The 19,923-nt window shown below is 42.6% G+C and overlaps 1 protein-coding gene across 4 annotated transcripts; it reads right to left on the bottom strand.

Moving 5' to 3' along the window:
* Positions 1-1,217: 1,217 nt before the first annotated feature.
* Positions 1,218-18,636, bottom strand: LOC134024824 (inverted formin-2-like). 4 transcript variants are annotated; one of them, XM_062467535.1, is made up of 26 exons: positions 18,478-18,636; positions 13,413-13,533; positions 13,069-13,214; positions 12,607-12,868; positions 11,835-11,950; positions 11,088-11,247; positions 10,853-10,886; positions 10,535-10,676; positions 10,175-10,307; positions 9,354-10,007; positions 9,015-9,157; positions 8,508-8,569; positions 8,228-8,330; positions 7,854-7,939; positions 7,630-7,730; positions 7,430-7,500; positions 7,150-7,257; positions 6,887-6,957; positions 6,664-6,787; positions 6,284-6,448; positions 5,483-5,585; positions 5,063-5,215; positions 4,428-4,952; positions 4,003-4,059; positions 2,815-2,842; positions 2,485-2,512 (listed from the first exon to the last, which is right to left on the bottom strand). In XM_062467535.1, exons 3-24 carry the CDS (start codon positions 13,192-13,194, stop codon positions 4,004-4,006), a joined length of 3,498 nt encoding a protein of 1,165 aa, XP_062323519.1. In that variant the 5' UTR covers positions 13,195-13,214; positions 13,413-13,533; positions 18,478-18,636; the 3' UTR covers positions 2,485-2,512; positions 2,815-2,842; position 4,003. The 4 variants fall into 4 exon arrangements, with proteins under 4 accessions (XP_062323516.1, XP_062323520.1, XP_062323519.1 ...); XM_062467532.1 differs by lacking the exon at positions 4,003-4,059 and having other exon boundaries at positions 1,218-2,512; XM_062467534.1 differs by lacking the exon at positions 2,815-2,842.
* Between the last annotated feature and the right edge of the window lie 1,287 nt (positions 18,637-19,923).

Below are 19,923 nucleotides of genomic sequence, written 5' to 3'. Positions count from 1 at the left end.
ACCTTGCAGTGAATCGCGATGGTAAGTAAAAAGACATAGCATTCTGAGGTAAATAATGTTAAGGTTATAAAAAAAAAAAAACTTATGGATTGTTTGTAATTGTTACATATTTTGTTATGGGATGCAATGGTGAATACTTTAAAAAAAGATATCATTAATATTAATCATCGACTTTCTATAAAAATGCGATTTTGACACTGTCCCAGTCAACCAATAGTGTATTGTTAAACTGGGACACGGTATTACTGGCAAACTGGGACAGCCATTTAAATAATTCTAATGGGGGAAATTTAGTTCCCTTTTTTTTTTTGTCACAAAACAAAAAACAAAACAAACAAAAAAGAAAGATGGAGGGTACAAGCTTGGATGACCAGGGCATTTGCAACATTTGTAAAGCCAAATTTGCTGATGAAAATGATCCCAAGAAGACAGAGGATTGGATCATGTGCATTGTTTGCGAGGACTGGTTCCATGAGATGTGTGGCAAGGAGAATGGCATCATTGAAGATGGGGAGGCATTCACTTGTACTGGCTGTTTTGACACGAAGACTAACCTACTATACAAAAAGCTGAAATTAAATTTTACCTGTGTGAAATTAGTTAGCCTATAAGATGATATGTTTATGAAGGTTCCTCTCTTTTTATATGTAAATGTATATGAAATAAATGAAACTATATTAAATATTGTGGGCATGCGAGGGGGTGAAACTGCTTTCCCTTAAAAAAGTGATGTTAATATTGTTATATTGTTGTTTATATTTTTATAGTGGCCTATACTTGAATAAGAATTTAATGTGTTTGAGTTGTGTCCCAGTTTGCCAAGAAAGGTGTCCCAGTTTGACAGTACCGCCTGGAAAAATGTGGTTTGGGGTCAATGTGTGTTTGAGGAAGAGTCATCCATCCTGTGTTTAATGTTTCTTTCTTTTTTATTCTGTATAGTACAGTACAGCTCTTAAGCTATTTAAAATGGTATCATATGAGGGGCTAAGACATTTGGATCATAATAAAAAATTGTGCAGAAGGTAAATGATCAGAAAGTGTCCCACTTTACCAGTATTCACCCGATGTATAATTTGCATACCTTTAAAGAGTCTTGTTGAGCATTTTAACCTATAATATGCAAATGTTTCAAATGTGCAGTAAACCAAAAACATTCAAAGAACCTCATGAGAAATAAATATCTCCAATAGTCTCAAATAAAATATAAGGCATACAAATTCAGGAAGGCTGACATTTATTATCTTCATGACATATTTCTGTAGCTAATCAAACACCCTCAGTCTGCTGATTCACAACATCATGTGAAACATAATGAGACCGTTTACAAAGTCCCTGTGATAATGATCGTAAGACACAACATCAACAACTTTTATGACGACAGCATTGCTTTCCAGTGATTACCATCCCACTGAAGACATACTGTAGCAATTATGTGATGACAATCTGTACTGAGACTTCAAAGTGACTTTTCATTCTGAAATAAAAAGGGCAGTTGTAACAGGTAAGGGGAGTCAGATGGCTGAGCGCTGAGCGGTGAGGGAGTCGGGCTAGTAATCTGAAGGTTGCCAGTTCGATTCCCGGCCGTGTCAATTGACGTTGTGTCCTTGGGCAAGGCACTTCACCCTACTTGCTTCGGGGGGAATGTCCCTGTACTTACTGTAAGTCGCTCTGGATAAGAGCGTCTGCTAAATGACTAAATGTAAATGTAACAGGTACAACTAAACTGTTTTTACCTCTATATAAAACCTAATAATCTTTTAGAAAATTGATTTCCGCATCAATGATCATGTTTTAAAGTGCATTTGTCACAACCTCCACTTAGGGCAGACATTATGTAGTTGGAGTCATGATATAGGCTAGCTTCTAGGAATAGGACAGGAGCAATACCATCTGACTTTATCACATCAGAGAACTAATTGTTGCTTTTTGGGGGCCATCACAGGTTGTGGCACTCATCAGTATCGAGCCAGCTACTGTACGCCATCGATAAGGTAGCTTTTCAACAGAGCAAATGAGCAGTATTTATACCAAGTGTGTTCAACCAATTCATCGCAGTTACATCTACATGAAAACTGCCAATTATAATACATAAAAAATCATGTGAACTTCTCATTCGTTCTTATTGAACATAAAAAACTTGGGGAAATCTTTATTTATATCTTATTACCTCATAAAACGACAAATTTAAGTGAACCCAACAGTGCCCTTTAAAACATTAAAATTGCACAAAAATAAGGCACAATGTTCACATGCAGTTCATCTCAGTGAACAGTAAAACAACACATTGGCCTTTCATGAACAAAACAGTACCTAGTACAGGTAGGTAGGGCTAATCTACTGAAGCAGTCTCTCTTCTCCACAGCTGTGCTTGATATACTTATTTGCAAGTACTATATTGTACTGTATGTTGTATCTTTGATGCTGTATTTTCTGGCAAGCAGACCCAACTTCATTCCAATCAAAGGTCATTGTTTTCCTTTGCCCTTGCCCTTGCCCTTCTTCCTTGAATCCACTGTCAGAAAACACAAGAGATGATATCAATGCTGTTGAATCCAGACCACACGGAATAACTTCAATTTGGACTCATCATAGACAGGAAACAATTAGAAAGAACCCAATAGACCAAGACACCAAGGACACAAGTTGATAGGTGAAGCTTTGGGACTGCTGTGGGATTGTTGTGAGCAGTGTACAGTACATGAAAGGGAAAGTGAAAATGTGCCACAGGTATCCAGCAGTGAAGTCATCTTCATGAGACAGACAGGGCTTTGATCATGCGATGGCATAGTCACCATTTCTATGACACTTACTTACCTATTGTACATGCTGGCATTACAGGCTACTGTAAAAGAAAATTATCAACCGTCAACAACTGTCCCTAGAATTCTGTCTCCCCGGTTGGAACTATTGATGTAGATGGCCTTGTTTCCACTGTCAGGTGGTCACAATGGTTGGAGAGGAAGGTGGACTGAAGACTGAAATGATCCGTTTTAGTTTTTAACAACTTTTTAACATTTTGTCTTCTATTGTCACAGCAAAGTAGAATAATGTAATTAAATGTGTGTTCTTTCAGACATCCTCTTTAACTGTCCCTTTAAACCCTGGTGGTCATTTTGTATATATAGTGGTTGACTACCATGATCTTAGCATGTTCAACTATTCCAATACTACCCCAGAGATTGGTGCCCTGATCAAGCACTCAAATTTGCACTTGAGATTCATTTTATTTTAATGTCTGCCCTCATACAGTATTAAAACAGTTTGTCTGGTTCTATAAACCTTCAGTCTTACAAGGACGCCGGCACAGTAAAAAAACAAAAAGGTAGCTAAATTCATTCGGTGATCGGTTGTTGTTGGGAGATTAGGCAGGGTCTGGCTGTGACCATGCAGCATTCGGTGGACCGTCTGTCATGAGATGTGAGACACGTATCACATCTCCCTGTGTAAGGTCAGCTCCCTGAACGAGGGGGGGGGGCAATAATTTATATTCTAGCTTAAAGTTCCATAGTTTCATGTTTTACTTTCTAGTATGCATTTTCTGTTTTACATTTTATACATTATATGTAGCAGGGCCTACCTCAAGAATTTCAATGACTAGTGCTACCTTGTGTGATCTGTGCAAATGACCAATAAAATACTTTAACTTATTTGGATCCAGTGTTCACATATCATTACACATCCAGAAATAGAAAACAGACACAACACACATTGAAGTTGGCCTCGGAAAGCACCCAGTAAGCACAGACAAACAGCATAGGACAGGCCTCCATAGCCAGCCATTTAGAACACAGAGAAGAGAAGCAATTACTTTGAAGGAGTGAATTTTTAAACTGTCATTCTTGATTATGGGGTTAGGGGGGGATTTGCAGAACGGACAGGACAACAAGCTGTAAGGAACTTGATTTCCTGACAATCTTAAACTCAAGACGGAACCACAAATACAACCATGCACATGTGTTAGTTGATACTGTTTTTAGAGTCACCTGATTGGCTAGAACCTACCTCAGTGTAACACACACCCCTTTTTAGGGTTAGTGTGCTTGTTTCCAGTGACCATATCTGATTTTTAAGAAATGGAGAGAAGATACAAACTGATTTGCATGTACCTGCATTTATGCTTTTGCATGCGTATTCCTTGATACTTACTTCTGACTGCCAGTGCCCATGTGAGCTAATCATTAAAAAAAGTATGATCATTTGATGATCAAAGATGATAATCAATCCATTGGTTTTGTATACGGACTATTGAACGACAGACTTCAACTTTGCTATAACTTGTTACCGAGTAGTATTTCATAGATGCTTTGTTAACGACTGAGGGAAAACTGTCAAGCAAATAACATCCAGTACACTTTCAAAACTCATATCCTACATTAAGCTCCGTTGTTATTTCTGTGTAAAAATGCACTTTGCAGTCAAGACTTTACCTTTGTTCCTCGTCGTTCTCTGGGGCTGTGTCTCTCCAGAAGACCCTGTGGCGTCTGCCCCGTCCTTAGCGGAAGTAGGAACTGCTGGATCTAATTCCTCAAAGCCAGCTCCATCAGCCTCGGTCTCCCCAGTTGATTCTGGAGCTCTGTCCTTTGGATCATCCTCATCTGTCCTTGGGTTTTCTCTAGCGTCCTCAGCCTTGGAGTCCACTTCCATGTGCCGTCCACTCTCCGGGAGGATGAGGCAGGAATTCATCCCAGCATCGAGGTCTCCACTCTGGGTGAGATCTCCACCAGTGGCCTGGTCCTCTGTGGTGGAAGTCGTTGGGGTATGGAGGTCTTGAGGGCCAATGGTTTCTGGAGAATCCAATTTATGTACGTAGTCTGTGGGGCGGGCTGGTGCAGGTCCCCCTGCCTCTGGGCATTTGAGTGGCTGCGTTAGTTCATTGGGTGATGCTAATGATTCATCTTCATCCCCATCCGTTGAGATCACAGCTGAGGATCTCTCAAGATTTCCATGCGGCTCTGATGAAGAACAGAAATGCAGTTCTTTGCCATGTTTAGACCAAAGTCAATGCCATTATGGAGGATATACAATTACAGTGCAAACACATGCAGCTCGGCTGTCTTCTCACCAGGCTGGCTGCTGTCCACATTCTTGTCAACAGAGGGCAGGCAACCGCTGCCGGAACGAGGCCGGGTTTTCTTGAGCCGGTGTCCCTTCCTGATGTCAGCTAGCAGGTGGTCGATGATACAGCCCTCCTCCTGCACTGGGGGGGCTTTACGGACTGGGGGGGGGGGGGGGGGGGGGTAGAGGGGTGGTAGTGGTGGAGGGGGGGAGTGACAAAACAGTACAAGAAATTTGACTAGTAGACCTTTGTTTACCTGACGATACAAATTTCATCTCAACCTCAACCAGCTTCAGGTCGAGATGTACTTTATGCAATGGATACATAGGGAAGGACTATGTAGCCAGTGCCATTATTGGAGTTATTAGTACAGTGTACTGGTAGTGGTGTTTGTATTGGAGCGTTGGTCCTTCAGTGTTTACATACTTATCTTCCCGTTCTCCCCTCTAGGTCGTTTGGAATCCTGCTCCTGTTGTTGAATCCTCCTCTTCTCAGCCTTGACGGCTTGTTCTCTACGACTCTGATTGTCCTGAAGCAAACAATCATTTGAAGTCCTTAAAAAAAAGCGAGCATACTAGGAAAGGGTGGATCATTCTTAATAACGGCAATGTTAAAGATCCTGTAAAGCAAATTCCATTCCATTCTCAGTACATTATATACGTGTGAAATGAGTTCCTGAAATCATGTACAAAGCGCAAAAACTTTGTCGCACCGAAATGTGGAGTTAGACCGTTGAACAGTTTCTCTTCCGTTTTCAGCTCAGGTTTTGTATAGGCGAAGCCAAAACCCGACCGATCTACGTCACAGCGACCTATCTACGTCAGATCACAGACGGTTGCATTCTGTTACTCAGCTGGTACAATGCAAAGACAAAGTAATTAATAGATTAAACACTGCAGAGACTGCAGGTAGGTCTGTTCTCACATCTGCAATTGATTTAGCTAGTGTTGCTAAATTCAATAAATTCGAGGGGGCGGAGATTCAGCTCCTTCATGCGACACGCCCCCCCAGTCTCAAGCAGAGAAGACTGCTGATTTTCTCACGATTTCAAAGCCTAATTTAACATACTCGGTGGGTTTTTTTCATTCAAATTTGGATCGGTAGTTAACAACACATTCTTCTGTGGTGTGATGAACTTAAAACTCATTTTCAATTCCACTTTACCGGATCTTTAACAGTAACCGTGTCCAAACGGATTTGGTTAAAAAACGGTTTCACTTGAGGCACCTTCATGGCTTTGATGAAGAGGTCCCGGAAGGACTTGACGGTGCTGAAGAGCTCCTCCAGTGAGAGATGAGAAGAGTCCTCACACAGGTACTGGGCAAGATATTCCTTCTGCTTGTTGACGGAGGCAAACAGTTCCTCCAGCTCACCACAAGCCTCCAGGTTTCCCTGCAACACATTCATTTTTGGGGGGTTATTTTGTCATCTGACAACCCACGAGTATGGGAGATGTGCTCCCTCCAGATTATATTGTAGGCATATACTTTAGATAGATTCCTCTGGGTGATGAAAAAAAGCTACATCAGCCACAAAATACCCCTCCACCAGATTCAAAGCTTTTTAGAGCATTCACTGTCATTAATAACACATACAAAGCTTCTAACCTGGATAGAGGTCAGATACTGCAGCTTGATGTCCTCAACAGAAGAAGTTTCAACTTTTTTCTCTGAATCTTTCAGTCGTTTGATGAGTGAGCTCGCTTCTGACTGGCTGGACTCCAGATTAACTCTGAACATAAAAAGTAAGGATGAATGAAGAATGAATTGTAGCAAATGTACTCATAACATGGACAGGAAGGTCAATGATACAGTATGTTTTGCATATTACCCAGCAGCCCTTTCACAGATCTCTAGATCATCTGGAAGGCTCAGCAGGTCAGGGTGGTTCTTCTCTGCCTCCTAAGAATACAGGTTAATCACACAGTACCAAAATAAAGATTTGATGAAGAACTACTATTTACTCAACTACTCCATTTATGTATTGACTAGTTGGAATTAAATTTCCTTTCAAATAATCCTAGAACTGACTAAACTGGAATGGTATCCTGGTTCCGCTCTACCTATATCAAACAGTGCTGGTGCTTGGTTTACCTCCAATATGTGGTGGAGCAGAGTGATCCGGGACTTGTTAGCTTTGGTCTCAGTGAGCTTCAGCAAGGTGCTGATCTTAAAGCCCTCAGCATTCCCAGTGTGACTCCCCTAGAGAAGAGCGACAGGAGAAGGGATTCACAGGTATCAAGTGTGCGAGTGTCTATCCCCCCAGGGCTTGACAGTATTGGCAGACATGTTGGAGAAATTCTTCGTTGGCAGTGCCTCGAGTTTGGATTTGTGCGTGCGTAGACGTGCGTTTTGGTATGCGGCGTGAACGTACGTAGTTGAGGAAGTTCCCGACATCCAGAATCAGCTTGCAGAAGCTTGGGAGTAGAGTACTGACCCTCAAACCTGGGAGATGACAAAACTATACTGTAAAACGGATGACCCATTAAATAGTGATTTCCTGTACATGCAAGAGGAATTGCACCAAGTGTGGGGATGGGAGAGACGCTGTTACACAGTCCAACTTTCACTTACTCTCGCAGGCCTCGTACATCAGCTTAGCTTTGGGCTTCAGCATCTCCAACACAGACGTGGTCTCCTCACACAGAAGCATACATTCGATCCTCAGAGGATAGCTAAAGTGAAACCCAGTCAACAATGGTCAGGGTTCGAATCTTTGGCCAGTATCTATACATAAGTGTGTGAATTCTATATATGCCAAGGCACCATTTCATGTGTACCGTTATAGAGGGCCTTACCACGTCACAGCTAGAAGCTTGAGGTAAAACTGGTCAACACCAGCGAGCTTCTCTGGCTCTCCTTGGTACGACTTGAGATTGTCAATCTAAGAAGTGGGTCACATGGGAGGAGGGTAGAGGGAAATATAAGCATGGACAACACTATACCATCTTTCTAACTTGACTAACAGAGCTGAGCTCACACATTCATGTTTCCATCCAAATGAAAAGGGAATTGGATTTGGCAACTTGTTGTTTGGCCCCGAAATCTACTTCAACCCTCTTGAAAATAACATGAGGTAACCAGTTAACATTCCTGTACTAGGCGAAAGTTCAAATGTGTTACATTTGAAACCTTTTGAAACCTCCTACAAAAGTCGGCATTTGCCTCATACCTCATGTTTCTCTGGCAGAAGCTTTTGCAACTGTTTCAGCACCTCAACATCAAACTTAGAACGGTCCCCATTTTGGACCATGGCCATAAAGTCCCCATGAGAGCTGAAAGGAGATATGCAATTCATGTCAAAATCAATATCTTCCTGCACTTGACCTTTGGGCTGCATTTCAATGGTCTGAAGAGTTTTCTCCTACTTATTTCACAACTCGGAGAGGACTCCACTTAGACCATGCATGCCGGATGCATCCATGGTACTATACGTTTGGGTGAAAACTCACCATCTGAATTGCTTTAAGAAGATGTTCAGGTTGAGATTTTTCTTGGCATCGATGAAAGAAATCTGTGGAAGGATACGAGGATGTTGATTCAGCAAACAGAGGATGTGAGAGGATGACATGTTTGGTGGACAAGATTTAGTTGAGTGAACAATGAGGGTAGATGCCCATATTCACCAGTAGCACATGACATGCAATGCAATCCGAATGCAATAATAATTTAATGTACCAATGATAATGTAATGTTCATACCTACCCCTAACATGTTTCTCCATTGCATATTTTGCTCTCTGTACATACTGTCATTTCTAACCTTAGATTCGCATTACTTTACACACATGCTATTCTTTTGCATTTCATTGGCTTTGTACCTGTACCCTGCACAATACCAATAACGTTGAATCTAATCTAATCCATTTGAAGAACTAGGAGAGAAATGAGCTCAGACAAAACAACAACAAAAATGACACATAATAGCAGTGGAGTAGAGTAGTGGGTTGCTCTGTATACCTCTTTGGGCTCCCGTTTCACCTGGCTGGTGGCGGTCCCTGGGCTTTTAGTGTCAGTGACCGGCAGGCAGAAAAGCTCCTCTATGCTGGAGTAGTCTGGCTCCAGAAGGTCTGATTGAACTGATGTCCACATGGATTGGCTTTCTATTTGTGTAAATACAGTATGTGTGTGTTGGGGAAGGTAGGTGTGTGTGTGTGTGTATGGGGGGGAGTGCATTATTAGACAATGAATATAGTATTTTTTTGCATGTCCTCCAAACTCATGTAATTTGTGTAAAGTATTATTCACAGTAATAAATGGACACACCACAAGACCAGATCCCACAGTGACGTCGCTTACCAAACACCACTCTGGAAGGCAGCTTCTGCCAATTAAGCTTCTTCATGCGGAGTGTTGGATAGCGGCCAGGTTTGGGAAGAGCAGCTGGTGAGTAGTACGACCTTCCCAACGACTGCACGCTCTGGGCCACGATCACATCTCCGCTACCCGGTGGTGGCGGTGGAGGGGGTGGAGGGCCCATCCCAGGCAGGGGTGGAGGAGGGCCCATCCCAGGCAGGGGTGGAGGAGGTGGAGGGCCCATCCCAGGCAGGGGTGGAGGAGGTGGAGGAGGTGGAGGGCCCATCCCAGGCAGGGGTGGAGGAGGTGGAGGAGGTGGAGGGCCCATCCCAGGCAGGGGTGGAGGAGGTGGAGGGCCCATCCCTGGTAGGGGTGGAGGAGGAGGGGGAGCAGGTGGTGGGGCCATTGGACGGGCACCTGGAAGAGGAGGGGGTGGCAGCGGGAGAGGCATCCCAGGTATGGGAGGTGGAGGTGGAGGCGGGGGTGAGACCACGGGGGCAATGGCTTCGGCAACAATCTCTGATTGGTCCACGGTGCTGTCAATTAGGTTTACTTGGACCGCCTTGTTGGTGACCTTGGGCCTGGGATTGGCTGAGCTCTGCTGAGCCTTGGAGTGGAGCAGGCGCTCCATCAGACGTTCACTGGAGTCCACCTGAGCTGCAGAACGCAGACAGACATACAGTCACATATCATACATTATTATAAACCATGGAGTAAAACGATCAAGAACGATTCATTGTGGTTGTCATTGTAAAAAAATGTAATAAATACATCTACCAGACAACACACAGTACAGTAATGATCTTTCCCAAGCAGATGCTCACCGTCCTGGGCCAGCAGGGTGGCACGATCAGCCAGGGCCTCCAGGACCAGCCAGAGGTCACCCCTCTCAGGCCCCACCAGCAGCAGGGCCTGCAGGATGGAGAGGAGCTGAACAGATGCTGGGGAGCTGCTCACCTGGGGGAGGAGAGAGAAGAGAGAAGAGAGGAGGGAGAAGAGAGAAGAGGGGGAGAAGAGAGGGAAAAGCCTGTGAAATGGGTGTGATCATTCCTCCCGCACCAATCACTTGATCTGTGTCAAAGTAAAGGCAGGTGCCAGCACATATATGACTCGTTTTGGTTTCAGACTTTTTTATTTTATTTCGGAGACGGCAAGCGAGCCCGGGGTCTCGATCCCAAGCTCACTTTGGTGAAGAGCATCGTGAAGACCTCCTGGTGACTGCCCATGTCGATGCCCCCGTACACCCTCTTCATCTCCTCCTCATCGTCCGCCATGGTCTCCTCAAAGGTCTCACACTGGACATCAAGATCCACGTCCTCTGTGTCTCTGCAACATGTGCACATATACAGTCACGTGTTCACCCTGCTGAGCTGCAGTATTCTCACAGCCCACGTGCACAAGCAGATCAAAATACACAAAAAGTTCAGTTTAAAAGAACATTATTTGGATGTGCTGGATCAATTGTAGAATGGATGTAGAATAGACATACTCTGCAGCAATACCTTAGTTTGGGCAGTAAATCCAGTAACTGTAACCCTACAAAAAGTATAGGAAGAAGTTAACACAAATTAGAAATATATAGTATTCCGCTGTGGTCCTATGTAAATTAAAGAGGTCAATTCTGCTTGTACTATTTGGCTATATAGTATATAATGGAATGACATGAACACTGACAATACACAGTATACAGTTTGTGTCTCCACCGTGTTTGGCCGACAGCTCAAAAGGAGCAGTTACCGATGAACTCGTTGCGAAGCTTGACCCTCTTCCTCAGGTCGTCCACGCCAAAAATGAGACAGTTGACCACGCTCACGAGGGTGACCATGTAGGGCACGTTGTCCGTTCCGTGGAGCTCGTTCATGACGACACTGAAGCGGTACTGCTGCATCTTCACGCCCTGAGAGAGGAAGGGGCGACAGAGGTGACCGCGGTTCACCTGCCTTTGTGACATTTACATTTTACTCATTGAGCAGACGCGCTTACCTGCCGCTCTTACCTGGCTCACCTGCCTTTGTGACATGGTTCTTGATTTTACTAAACATGCCACAGCTAAATGTATAGGATAATTACACAAATGACATTCAATGCAATACCTTCTTTTGGCACTAGGCGGCATCCAATACAAATACTCCATTTCTCAAATCTATCTGAGGGCAACAAACCCTCAACTTCTTTATATCTTTATCCCTTTTCTGCTGATGTCAGTCAAAGAAAGCAACACAAAGTTAATAAAAGCTGGATGAGTATACATTCATTCTCCTTCCCTGCTTAACAGGGATCCAATGACGAGGACAGGTCCCAACACTAGAGAACAGGTCCCAACAGACCCCAACACTACAGAACTCGTTTCTTTAAAGAAACATGGGTTTATTAGTGATAAATGATCCTCCAGGCCAACTTTATCCTAGAAGGTTCAGAGATTCATTAAAAGGACAGGAAGAGACACTGTAATTTCAGAGCATCAAGACAAAACAGTGGCCTTACTTTGTAGTACTCAAGGGCATCCAGTGCTAGGTGGTGACCTTGAGGGCTGAAGAGACTGAGGGCTGCCAGCAACTCAAACACCTGCATCTTCACCATGGTGTTGGAAGTGTCCAGGGCTGTCCATTAAAACCAAGACAAATCAATCATTTATTCGATTAATTATGTGTTCATTCAGCAGACACTGGTCAATTTTAAGGAGGGGATTTGAACCTCTGACCTCTATCTGCAGTCAAATGATCTACATTTGCATTTGTACACTTAGTCATTTAGCAGACGTTCTGATCCAGAGCGACTTACAGTAATTCCAGGGACATCCCCCCAAGGCAAGTAGGGTGAAGTGCCTTGCCCAAGGACACAACGTCATTTTGCACAGCCAGAAATCAAACCGGCAACCTTCTGATTAAAAGCCCGATCCCATAACCGCTCAGCCATCTGACCCCCCCCCCCCCCCACCTAACCACTGAGCTATAACTGTTCCATTTTATGACATCAATAATAATTATGTCACATGGCAGTCCTACTCCAACATATACTGAATGTCATACCGTTAGGTTAATTGTCAGATGTGTTACATGGGCCATGCAACACACTCGAACCACCACTTGCTTGGTCTCCCTAGCTAGGCTCCATCCTAACACCTATCCTTAACCCCTTACCCACGGGAACACCAATCCTTATCCTCCACACAGCTACCTTGTGGTGATCCCCTTGCCGAGCATGCCTGCTAGCTCCATACAGCAGTTTTTGCAGTCCTCACTCATCGTGAGCTCACCTTGCGACAGGGTCCTGACGTAGCGCTTGTTGTCCAGTATGAAGTGCAAGCCAGCTGTCGAGTTCATCACGGCCCTGACGCAAGCCACGCAGGTGAGCTGGAGGAGGGCGTCGGCGATGCGGGCGCAGCCGCGGCCTGACAGCCTCTCCAGGGCCTCCATCAGCAGGTCCAGCCCCTTGAGCTCCAGAAACTGGACCATCCAGTCCTGGACGCTGCCCTCAAGACGACGTCGTAGGCCGGAGTAGTTGACCACGGTCGGGACCTGGTAGGAGTGGGATTAGTTTCTCAATTCATGTGAGAAAGAACAGTTTCCTAGGATTTAGGAATCTCCAACGAGATAGGATGGAGACTTAAAAGTAGGGCGTGGGGAGAAGGTAGTAGTAGGTTAGGTAATTCAACACCTGGCAGTTTGCTCCTAAAATCACAGAAGAAAGCGTAAGATGACCCTGCCCTGGGCCGTACCTGTAACAGTCGTATGCATAGCTCTGGGTCTGCATTCTCCAGGTTGGCCTCTAGGTGGGCGTCAGGATCCTGAGGGCTGCTGGTCAGGTGCTCCTTCAAAGCCCCCCACTTCCCCTTGGCTGCCATGGTGACAGAGTAGGGGGAAACTGTAAAGGAAAGACAGGATACAGCTGTTTAGTTACGCTGTTCAACGCACATTGTTACACCACACTTTACACAATAAAAGTGTAAAGACAATTAAAAAACAAACAAATCAATGCAGTGCAAAAACAATTAAATCAATAGAAATCCAAGGCCAAAAGACAGATGGACTAGATATTTACTAATCTGTATTAAAAACACACCTGCTTTATTGTAAGTTGTTGTTGATGGAGTTGTTGATGGAGTTTCACTGAGGGTGTAAGAAGATAGTTACTTGCGGTTAAAACAAAAGTGGCTGATGAACTTCCTCTGACCTCAGATAGCCTGGAATAAAAGGAAAAAACAACATCTTGTTTTGAACTTCACTCGAGGGTCATGTGACCCTCGTGCTGCCTTCGGGTCACATGACCCAAAGGTTCATAACGAACCATCGTTGTGTTTACCCAATTTTAACCAATACAAAAACAAATACAAATAATTTTCTTTTAACCTTTGCAATGTGGGGGGTCTGAGACAGCCCAACGGTTAACCCTCGTGCTGCCTTCGGGTCACATGACCCAAAGGTTCATAACGAACCATCGTTGTGTTTACCCAATTTTACCCAATACAAAAACAAATTAAAATAATTTTCTTTTAACCTTTGCAATGTGGGGGGTCTGAGACAGCCTAGCTGTTAAAAGAAAATGCTTCACTTTGTCTTTGTATGCGGTAAATCTGTCGCAATACGAAGGTGGGTCACAATGACTGATGGGTCAGAATGACCCGAAGATAACACAAGGGTTAAAAGAAAATGCTTCACTTTGTTTTTGTATGCGGTAAAGTTGTCGCAATACGACGGTGGGTCACAATGACTGATGGGTCAGAATGACCCGAAGATAACACAAGGGTTAAAGTGATATGATATCACATTTCACATTGGTTTTGTGAGACAAACCAAGAACATTGGGGTAAAAATCCCTTTGAGGTTTGATTTCTACTCCTTTAGAATAATACTAATCTTCACAGAGGGCAAACAAGTCCACTCTCAGACAACAAGCTCAGATATCCATCACGAGACGCCTGTCTCCTCTGCTGAGGTTGTCAGTTCTGACACCAGATGATGCAACTGGAGATGTGTGGCATCAGACAGAAAGGCACCCTGGAATGCCACATGGAAGGGGCTCCAATGGAGTAAAGGGAGAGGGGAGACACTTAATTATAGTGAAGAGAAGGTCTCTGTTCCCTCAACCTCAATCAGAACTTGATCAATATTGTTTCTATAAGGTGCCATAACCCTAAGGTCATATTTATTCAATACAAAAGAGCGTTCATTTTAAAATGACAAACTCATAAATAACAGAACCAATATCACATACTATACAAAGTAGCGTAAGGAGATACCGTTAGATGAAAGGTAATTTCAGTGTTTCATTGTCACCTTTAACAAAAATTATGTTGAATATACAAACTTTTAGAAATGTGAGCAGCGACATTATTCATTGACAGTACATGAGTGTGTGTCTACACAGCCAGGCTTCATTTTACCCTTTTTTTTATCTTAATGAATGTTGAGTATAACAACATTGACCAATCATGCAACCTTTTGCAGTAAGGATTTTGTATTTGACTTTTAATTTAATTTACCGGAAAATGTATAACTGGAATTAACAGTGTTTTGTTTTACCTTGGATATGGGTGTTTCAAAAATAAAGTGAAGTCTGGCCACAAGACTATAAGCAAACTGTTCCTTTAATGAACAGTGCCTGAGTCTGCAGTTCATGCTTATCTTGCTGAGTTCACACAACTTTGTACACTGATTCAGTGCTTAGGTCTGTGGTATAAAAAGTATATCTGAATTGGAGTCAGTCAGATATTCATGAATGACAGCTTTGTCAATATAAAGCCACGCAGCACATACTGGGTGAACGAGTCAATCGTGACCCTGCCAGGCGAGGACAGAGAGTGAGCTTGTCAGCTGTATAGGCCTGTCAGGAAACAAAACCAACCACACTGTTTGCATTTGCTCTCTCTCTCGCTCGCTCTCTCTCGCTCTCTCTCGCTCTCTCTCGCTCTCTCTCTCTCTCGCTCTCTCTCGCTCTCTCTCCCTGCTTATTCCTTTTCTTTGACCCGCTACCTGGATGAGTATTTGGTCTGGCAGACAGAGCAAAGATTGACTAATCATGATCCCAGACAGCCATTTTGCTCAACTTCATGCACAAATGACAGACATTGTAAATAGCAGCTTTATCAAATACGAATTGAATGTGATATCTTTTACTTAAAGTTAAGTTGGCGCTTCCCATGAGGGTAGTTGATGAGTGTGCTTTTACTGTCCTGAGATGAAAGCAATTCTCTAAGTCATGTGGGGTATTTCTCAATTGGAGCCCAGAATGTTTGTGTACGTGTGTGTGTGCCTGTGTGTGTGCTTCTGGGTGTCTCTGCATGTGAGAAAAATTGCTAAAGGCTCACAACACCACGCCACAACAATCCCAATTCTTGCAGTTGCTATAGTGATGGAAGTTGGAACATCTCCTAAAAGTTCTAATTGATTGGAATTTCATTCCATTCCAAATGGTGGGAATCATGTCCTGTCAAAATATATGGTAGAAAATCTGTCCTAACACGATGAAAATGGTTAAAAGCATGCCTGGTATCAGTGATTGGGCCTCCTTTAAAAGGCCAAGCACTATACGACCAGCATGGTTTCAATGGGTGGGGTCCACATTGCAGAAGCCTCAAAGCATGGAATGTCTGCCCACACAGTCAAATCCTGCAAAGGAAACATGACTGTGTATTACTGTACATTTGACTCACATCCTTTTTGGGATACTTAAAATACTTAGGTTATCCGTTTCCGTATTTGCCTAAAACTGGAGAAATCAGTACTAGTCTATTACAAACTCATTCCTTTACATAATGTACCAGGCAAGTGAAAACAATGATAAGTTGGAAAGAATTGTTTAAGAAGAATTAAATTAAGTTACTGACAAATGAAACTATTGAACATAGTCATTTGTATGTTTTGGGAAATTGTCTTGGTAGCAAATAAAAGTGTTAAGACACTTCAGGATAACTAGGGTAGCCTAACAATGCCTCATACCAGTGTTAGACAGTATAGCTCACTCCTCCATGTCTGCTTCAGTGCCCAGCTGAAGACACAGTGACGTGATATCACTTGTGTTGTGGCTTCAACATCGAGGTCAAGTTTAGTTTTAATCAGACTTTCCATCTGGAATGAACAGGCTACGTTTTTCCATCCACACATCCACTAATAGGAGATTTGCAAGATAAGTCTTTTTGTCTTATTGCTGGTGACTGCCTTCTGTATGGTAGAAGGACGGGAAATCAAAGCGTTTTAGGTAGCCAATCACATGCTTATTGCCAGTGTTGGCCTATGGGAAATAGCTTCATCATGTGACATTATGAGCTCATTGGAAGTGAATGACCCTAGTCTTTGCTGACTCAAACTATTATGTTGTGACATTTTGCATCACATTGACAGCACAAGGCCCGTGTTTTGAGAACATGTTACCATAGATACAGGAATCTCATGTCTAAAATTAGAATATTATTTTGATCATATTTGATAAGCATGACTTTATAAAGAATAAAGATCTATTTTAATTCGCCAGGAATGGGGCAGAGAGGCAGAAATATTTTTAGGCAAGTGATGTTCAGCTTTGTTAGCTAAAAAAGTTATTATTCCCTTCATGTGCATCACATACTTCACTCATTTCCTAAATTAGCTTTACCTTAAATTTGTACTCATTGACCAGTTATATTTCAGAATATAATCCTCACCTCAATGTTGCATACTACACACTGCATTAAGTTCAGCTACACTGGTTCTTTGTTCCTGAGGGCAGATAACACATTTGGGTGAAAATGTAAAAGTGTAAAGCATGGCATTCCTAGAGCAGTAAGCATTTTGGCATTCCAGTAAAAGTCAAGAATGTTTATGTAATATTGTACTATGAATTTAGCCAATTTTCCTTTTAAAAGACAACCTTGCTTGCAATGTTGATGATCATTGATAATTTTTTCTCTTCTTGAGAAAAAATGATCAAAACGTTTCTGCCTTTAATCCCAAATTGACTGTTCATTAAACTCTAATGACTCCTTCTGAATGTCCAACTGTCAATTTCACTGCATCGTAATTTATCATTCTAGATTGGTAAGCACGTTCTCTCTTGAGACAGGTGCATCAACTTGTGGAAACACACCCAGTGATAAAGCTTCTCCATACCAACACAAAGCTATATTTCCAATTAGTTACATTTGCAACTCTACACTGACTAAACAATCCAGCTCATTGTCAACAATAAACAATGTCCGGGGTATCAGTCATCATTTGACCTTTTGATCCGTAGGGTAAATTATCTACATACCGTGCAGTATATTTGATGATTGCGGATCGAAGATCAAAATAGTTGAGATAAATTACATTTAGTCATTTAGAAGACGCTCTTATCCAGAGCGACTTACAGTAAGTACAGGGACATTCCCCGAGGCAAGCAGGGTGAAGTGCCTTGCCCAAGGACACAACGTCATGTGGCATGGCCAGGAATCGAACCAGCGACCTTCTGGTTACTAGACCGATTCTCTAACCGCTCAGCCACCTGACTCTCTCAATGCCATCTGACTCCCTAAATGAAATACAATTACACCAAATAAATTTAAGTGACGTCCTTAAATCACATTAGTGTATCGACACCCTCCCTAAGCAAAACATGCCAGTTTCGTTGTGTTTAAATCATGTAGCCGACTGTGAAATGTATGGCTTTGTAGTGCATTGTCTCTTCCACCTTATAGCCTGCTGTTGGTAGGCTAAAATACAACACAAAAGGCAATCCTTGCGAAGTTTACCAGGCCATTTACATAATCCTCACACCCATTTGTTCCACTTAAAATACAAGAACATCAACATCGTGCTGATTAGATGCACGCCTTGGAAAGATAGACTACTTTAGCAAGAAATATTGTGGGAACACCGAACTGCTTAGTATGAGTAATTTAGTGAATGCAGTTTAGAGTAATTTGTAGCCTACATTATGGAAATACTAGCCTATACTTTGAAGATGTCGTTGCAGAAAAGTGCACATCACTTCGAAAAGATGTCTTCAAATGTAAAAATTAAAAGGAACGAAAAATTACAATTTGATCCAAACTGCATCGCAAAGGGGAATTTTGTTTGATGGAGAATTGTCCAGTAGGCTATTTGGTCAATACAAACAAGAAAACGACAGCGAAATTGAATTTTTAGCAGTTCTAAAACTGTATACTTCTTACCTTGTTGTCTCGAAAAAACACGTCCAAAATGATGAGAAACAGCTTTAGTTCGTCCCTGTGCGCACACCACTTGGAATGAAAACAGACGAAAAACTTTGTCTCGACATTTTCTGTGCCACTCTGTTCATGTCCAGTTCACGCGCTGCTGGATTGGGCGTGACAGAAATCTGTAACGATAAAATACGCCCCGTGCCTTGGCAACACATGTGCTTACAGATGTTGTAATGGTATGGTAGCTGTGTTTATTGATCCAAAATCCAAAATAACAAATTGTCAATACATCGACCATTTCCTTTCCCAAGCTTTTCCATCAATGTACAGTCAAGTGACATATTTTATAACTACAGTGAGATCCGTTTTTTGATTCGTGCACTTTAAAATCCTCACATCGCGCAAATGAGAACAGGCATTTCAAAACAAGCTCATTGTGTGCACCGATGCAGGCCATAACCTTCATACCAGTCATGTCATGCATGTCTTCTCACCTTTATTATCAATACTTTTTTGGGAACTGCTACCCAACCCAAGATTACAATGCCATCCATTCACATCCACCATTGTCCACTTTTATGAGACTCTAGTAGGCCATATTCCATAGGTCGCCATAGTAAATGTTTTTAATATGGCATCAGGATTTAAGATTTATGAATAGTAGAACATATCTTTTATTTTTTCTTTGCTACATAATTATTTTATGTATATGACTGTGAATTTCACAATAACATACAATATTGGACTGTATTGAAAAATGTCTGCCACTTTGATTCAATCTAAACTGATTTTGCCACCACATGTAAGTGTACTGACTGACTCATGTTCACTATGCACTGAAGCTCACACCTGCAAACCACACTGATGACTGGCCTCCTATCTGCTTCAAATCTTCCATTGTTCCTACAGGGTGACATATTGGAATTAAATTTCAAACAACAAAGCCGACACAATAAGACTGAATTACACATACAGTACCACAGTACTGGTGGACTATGTCTCCCCTTTGTTATTGGTTTGTCTATGAATGGATGGGAAGTCTGTTTACAAAGGAATTAATCAGTTTGATTGTGTGACAAAAGCAGGACCAGCATTAGCATTCTCGACTCCTTAAAAAACAAGAATCTTAAGTATTTTATAGCAACATGTACTATTTGTGGGTGGACATGTGCTATGTCCTGCATCATCTTACATGTTTATACTAGTATTAGGCAAATTCCTTCCACCCCTGAATCTGTTACATGATAGGAAAGGTTAGAATGTGTTCTCTTTTTATGTCAGGTGGCTGAGCGGTTAGGGAAGCGGGCTAGTAATCAGAAGGTTGCCAGTTCGATTCCCGGCTGTGCAAAATGACGTTGTGTCCTTGGGCAAGGCACTACTTGCCTCGGGGGGTATGTCCCTGTACTTACTGTAAGTCGCTCTGGATAAGAGCGTCTGCTAAATGACTAAATGTAA

This window comes from Osmerus eperlanus, chromosome 8, assembly GCF_963692335.1.
Source record: "Osmerus eperlanus chromosome 8, fOsmEpe2.1, whole genome shotgun sequence".
In the NCBI taxonomy this organism is placed as follows: Eukaryota; Metazoa; Chordata; class Actinopteri; order Osmeriformes; family Osmeridae; genus Osmerus; species Osmerus eperlanus.
This window is presented reverse-complemented; position numbering and strand designations above follow the sequence as displayed.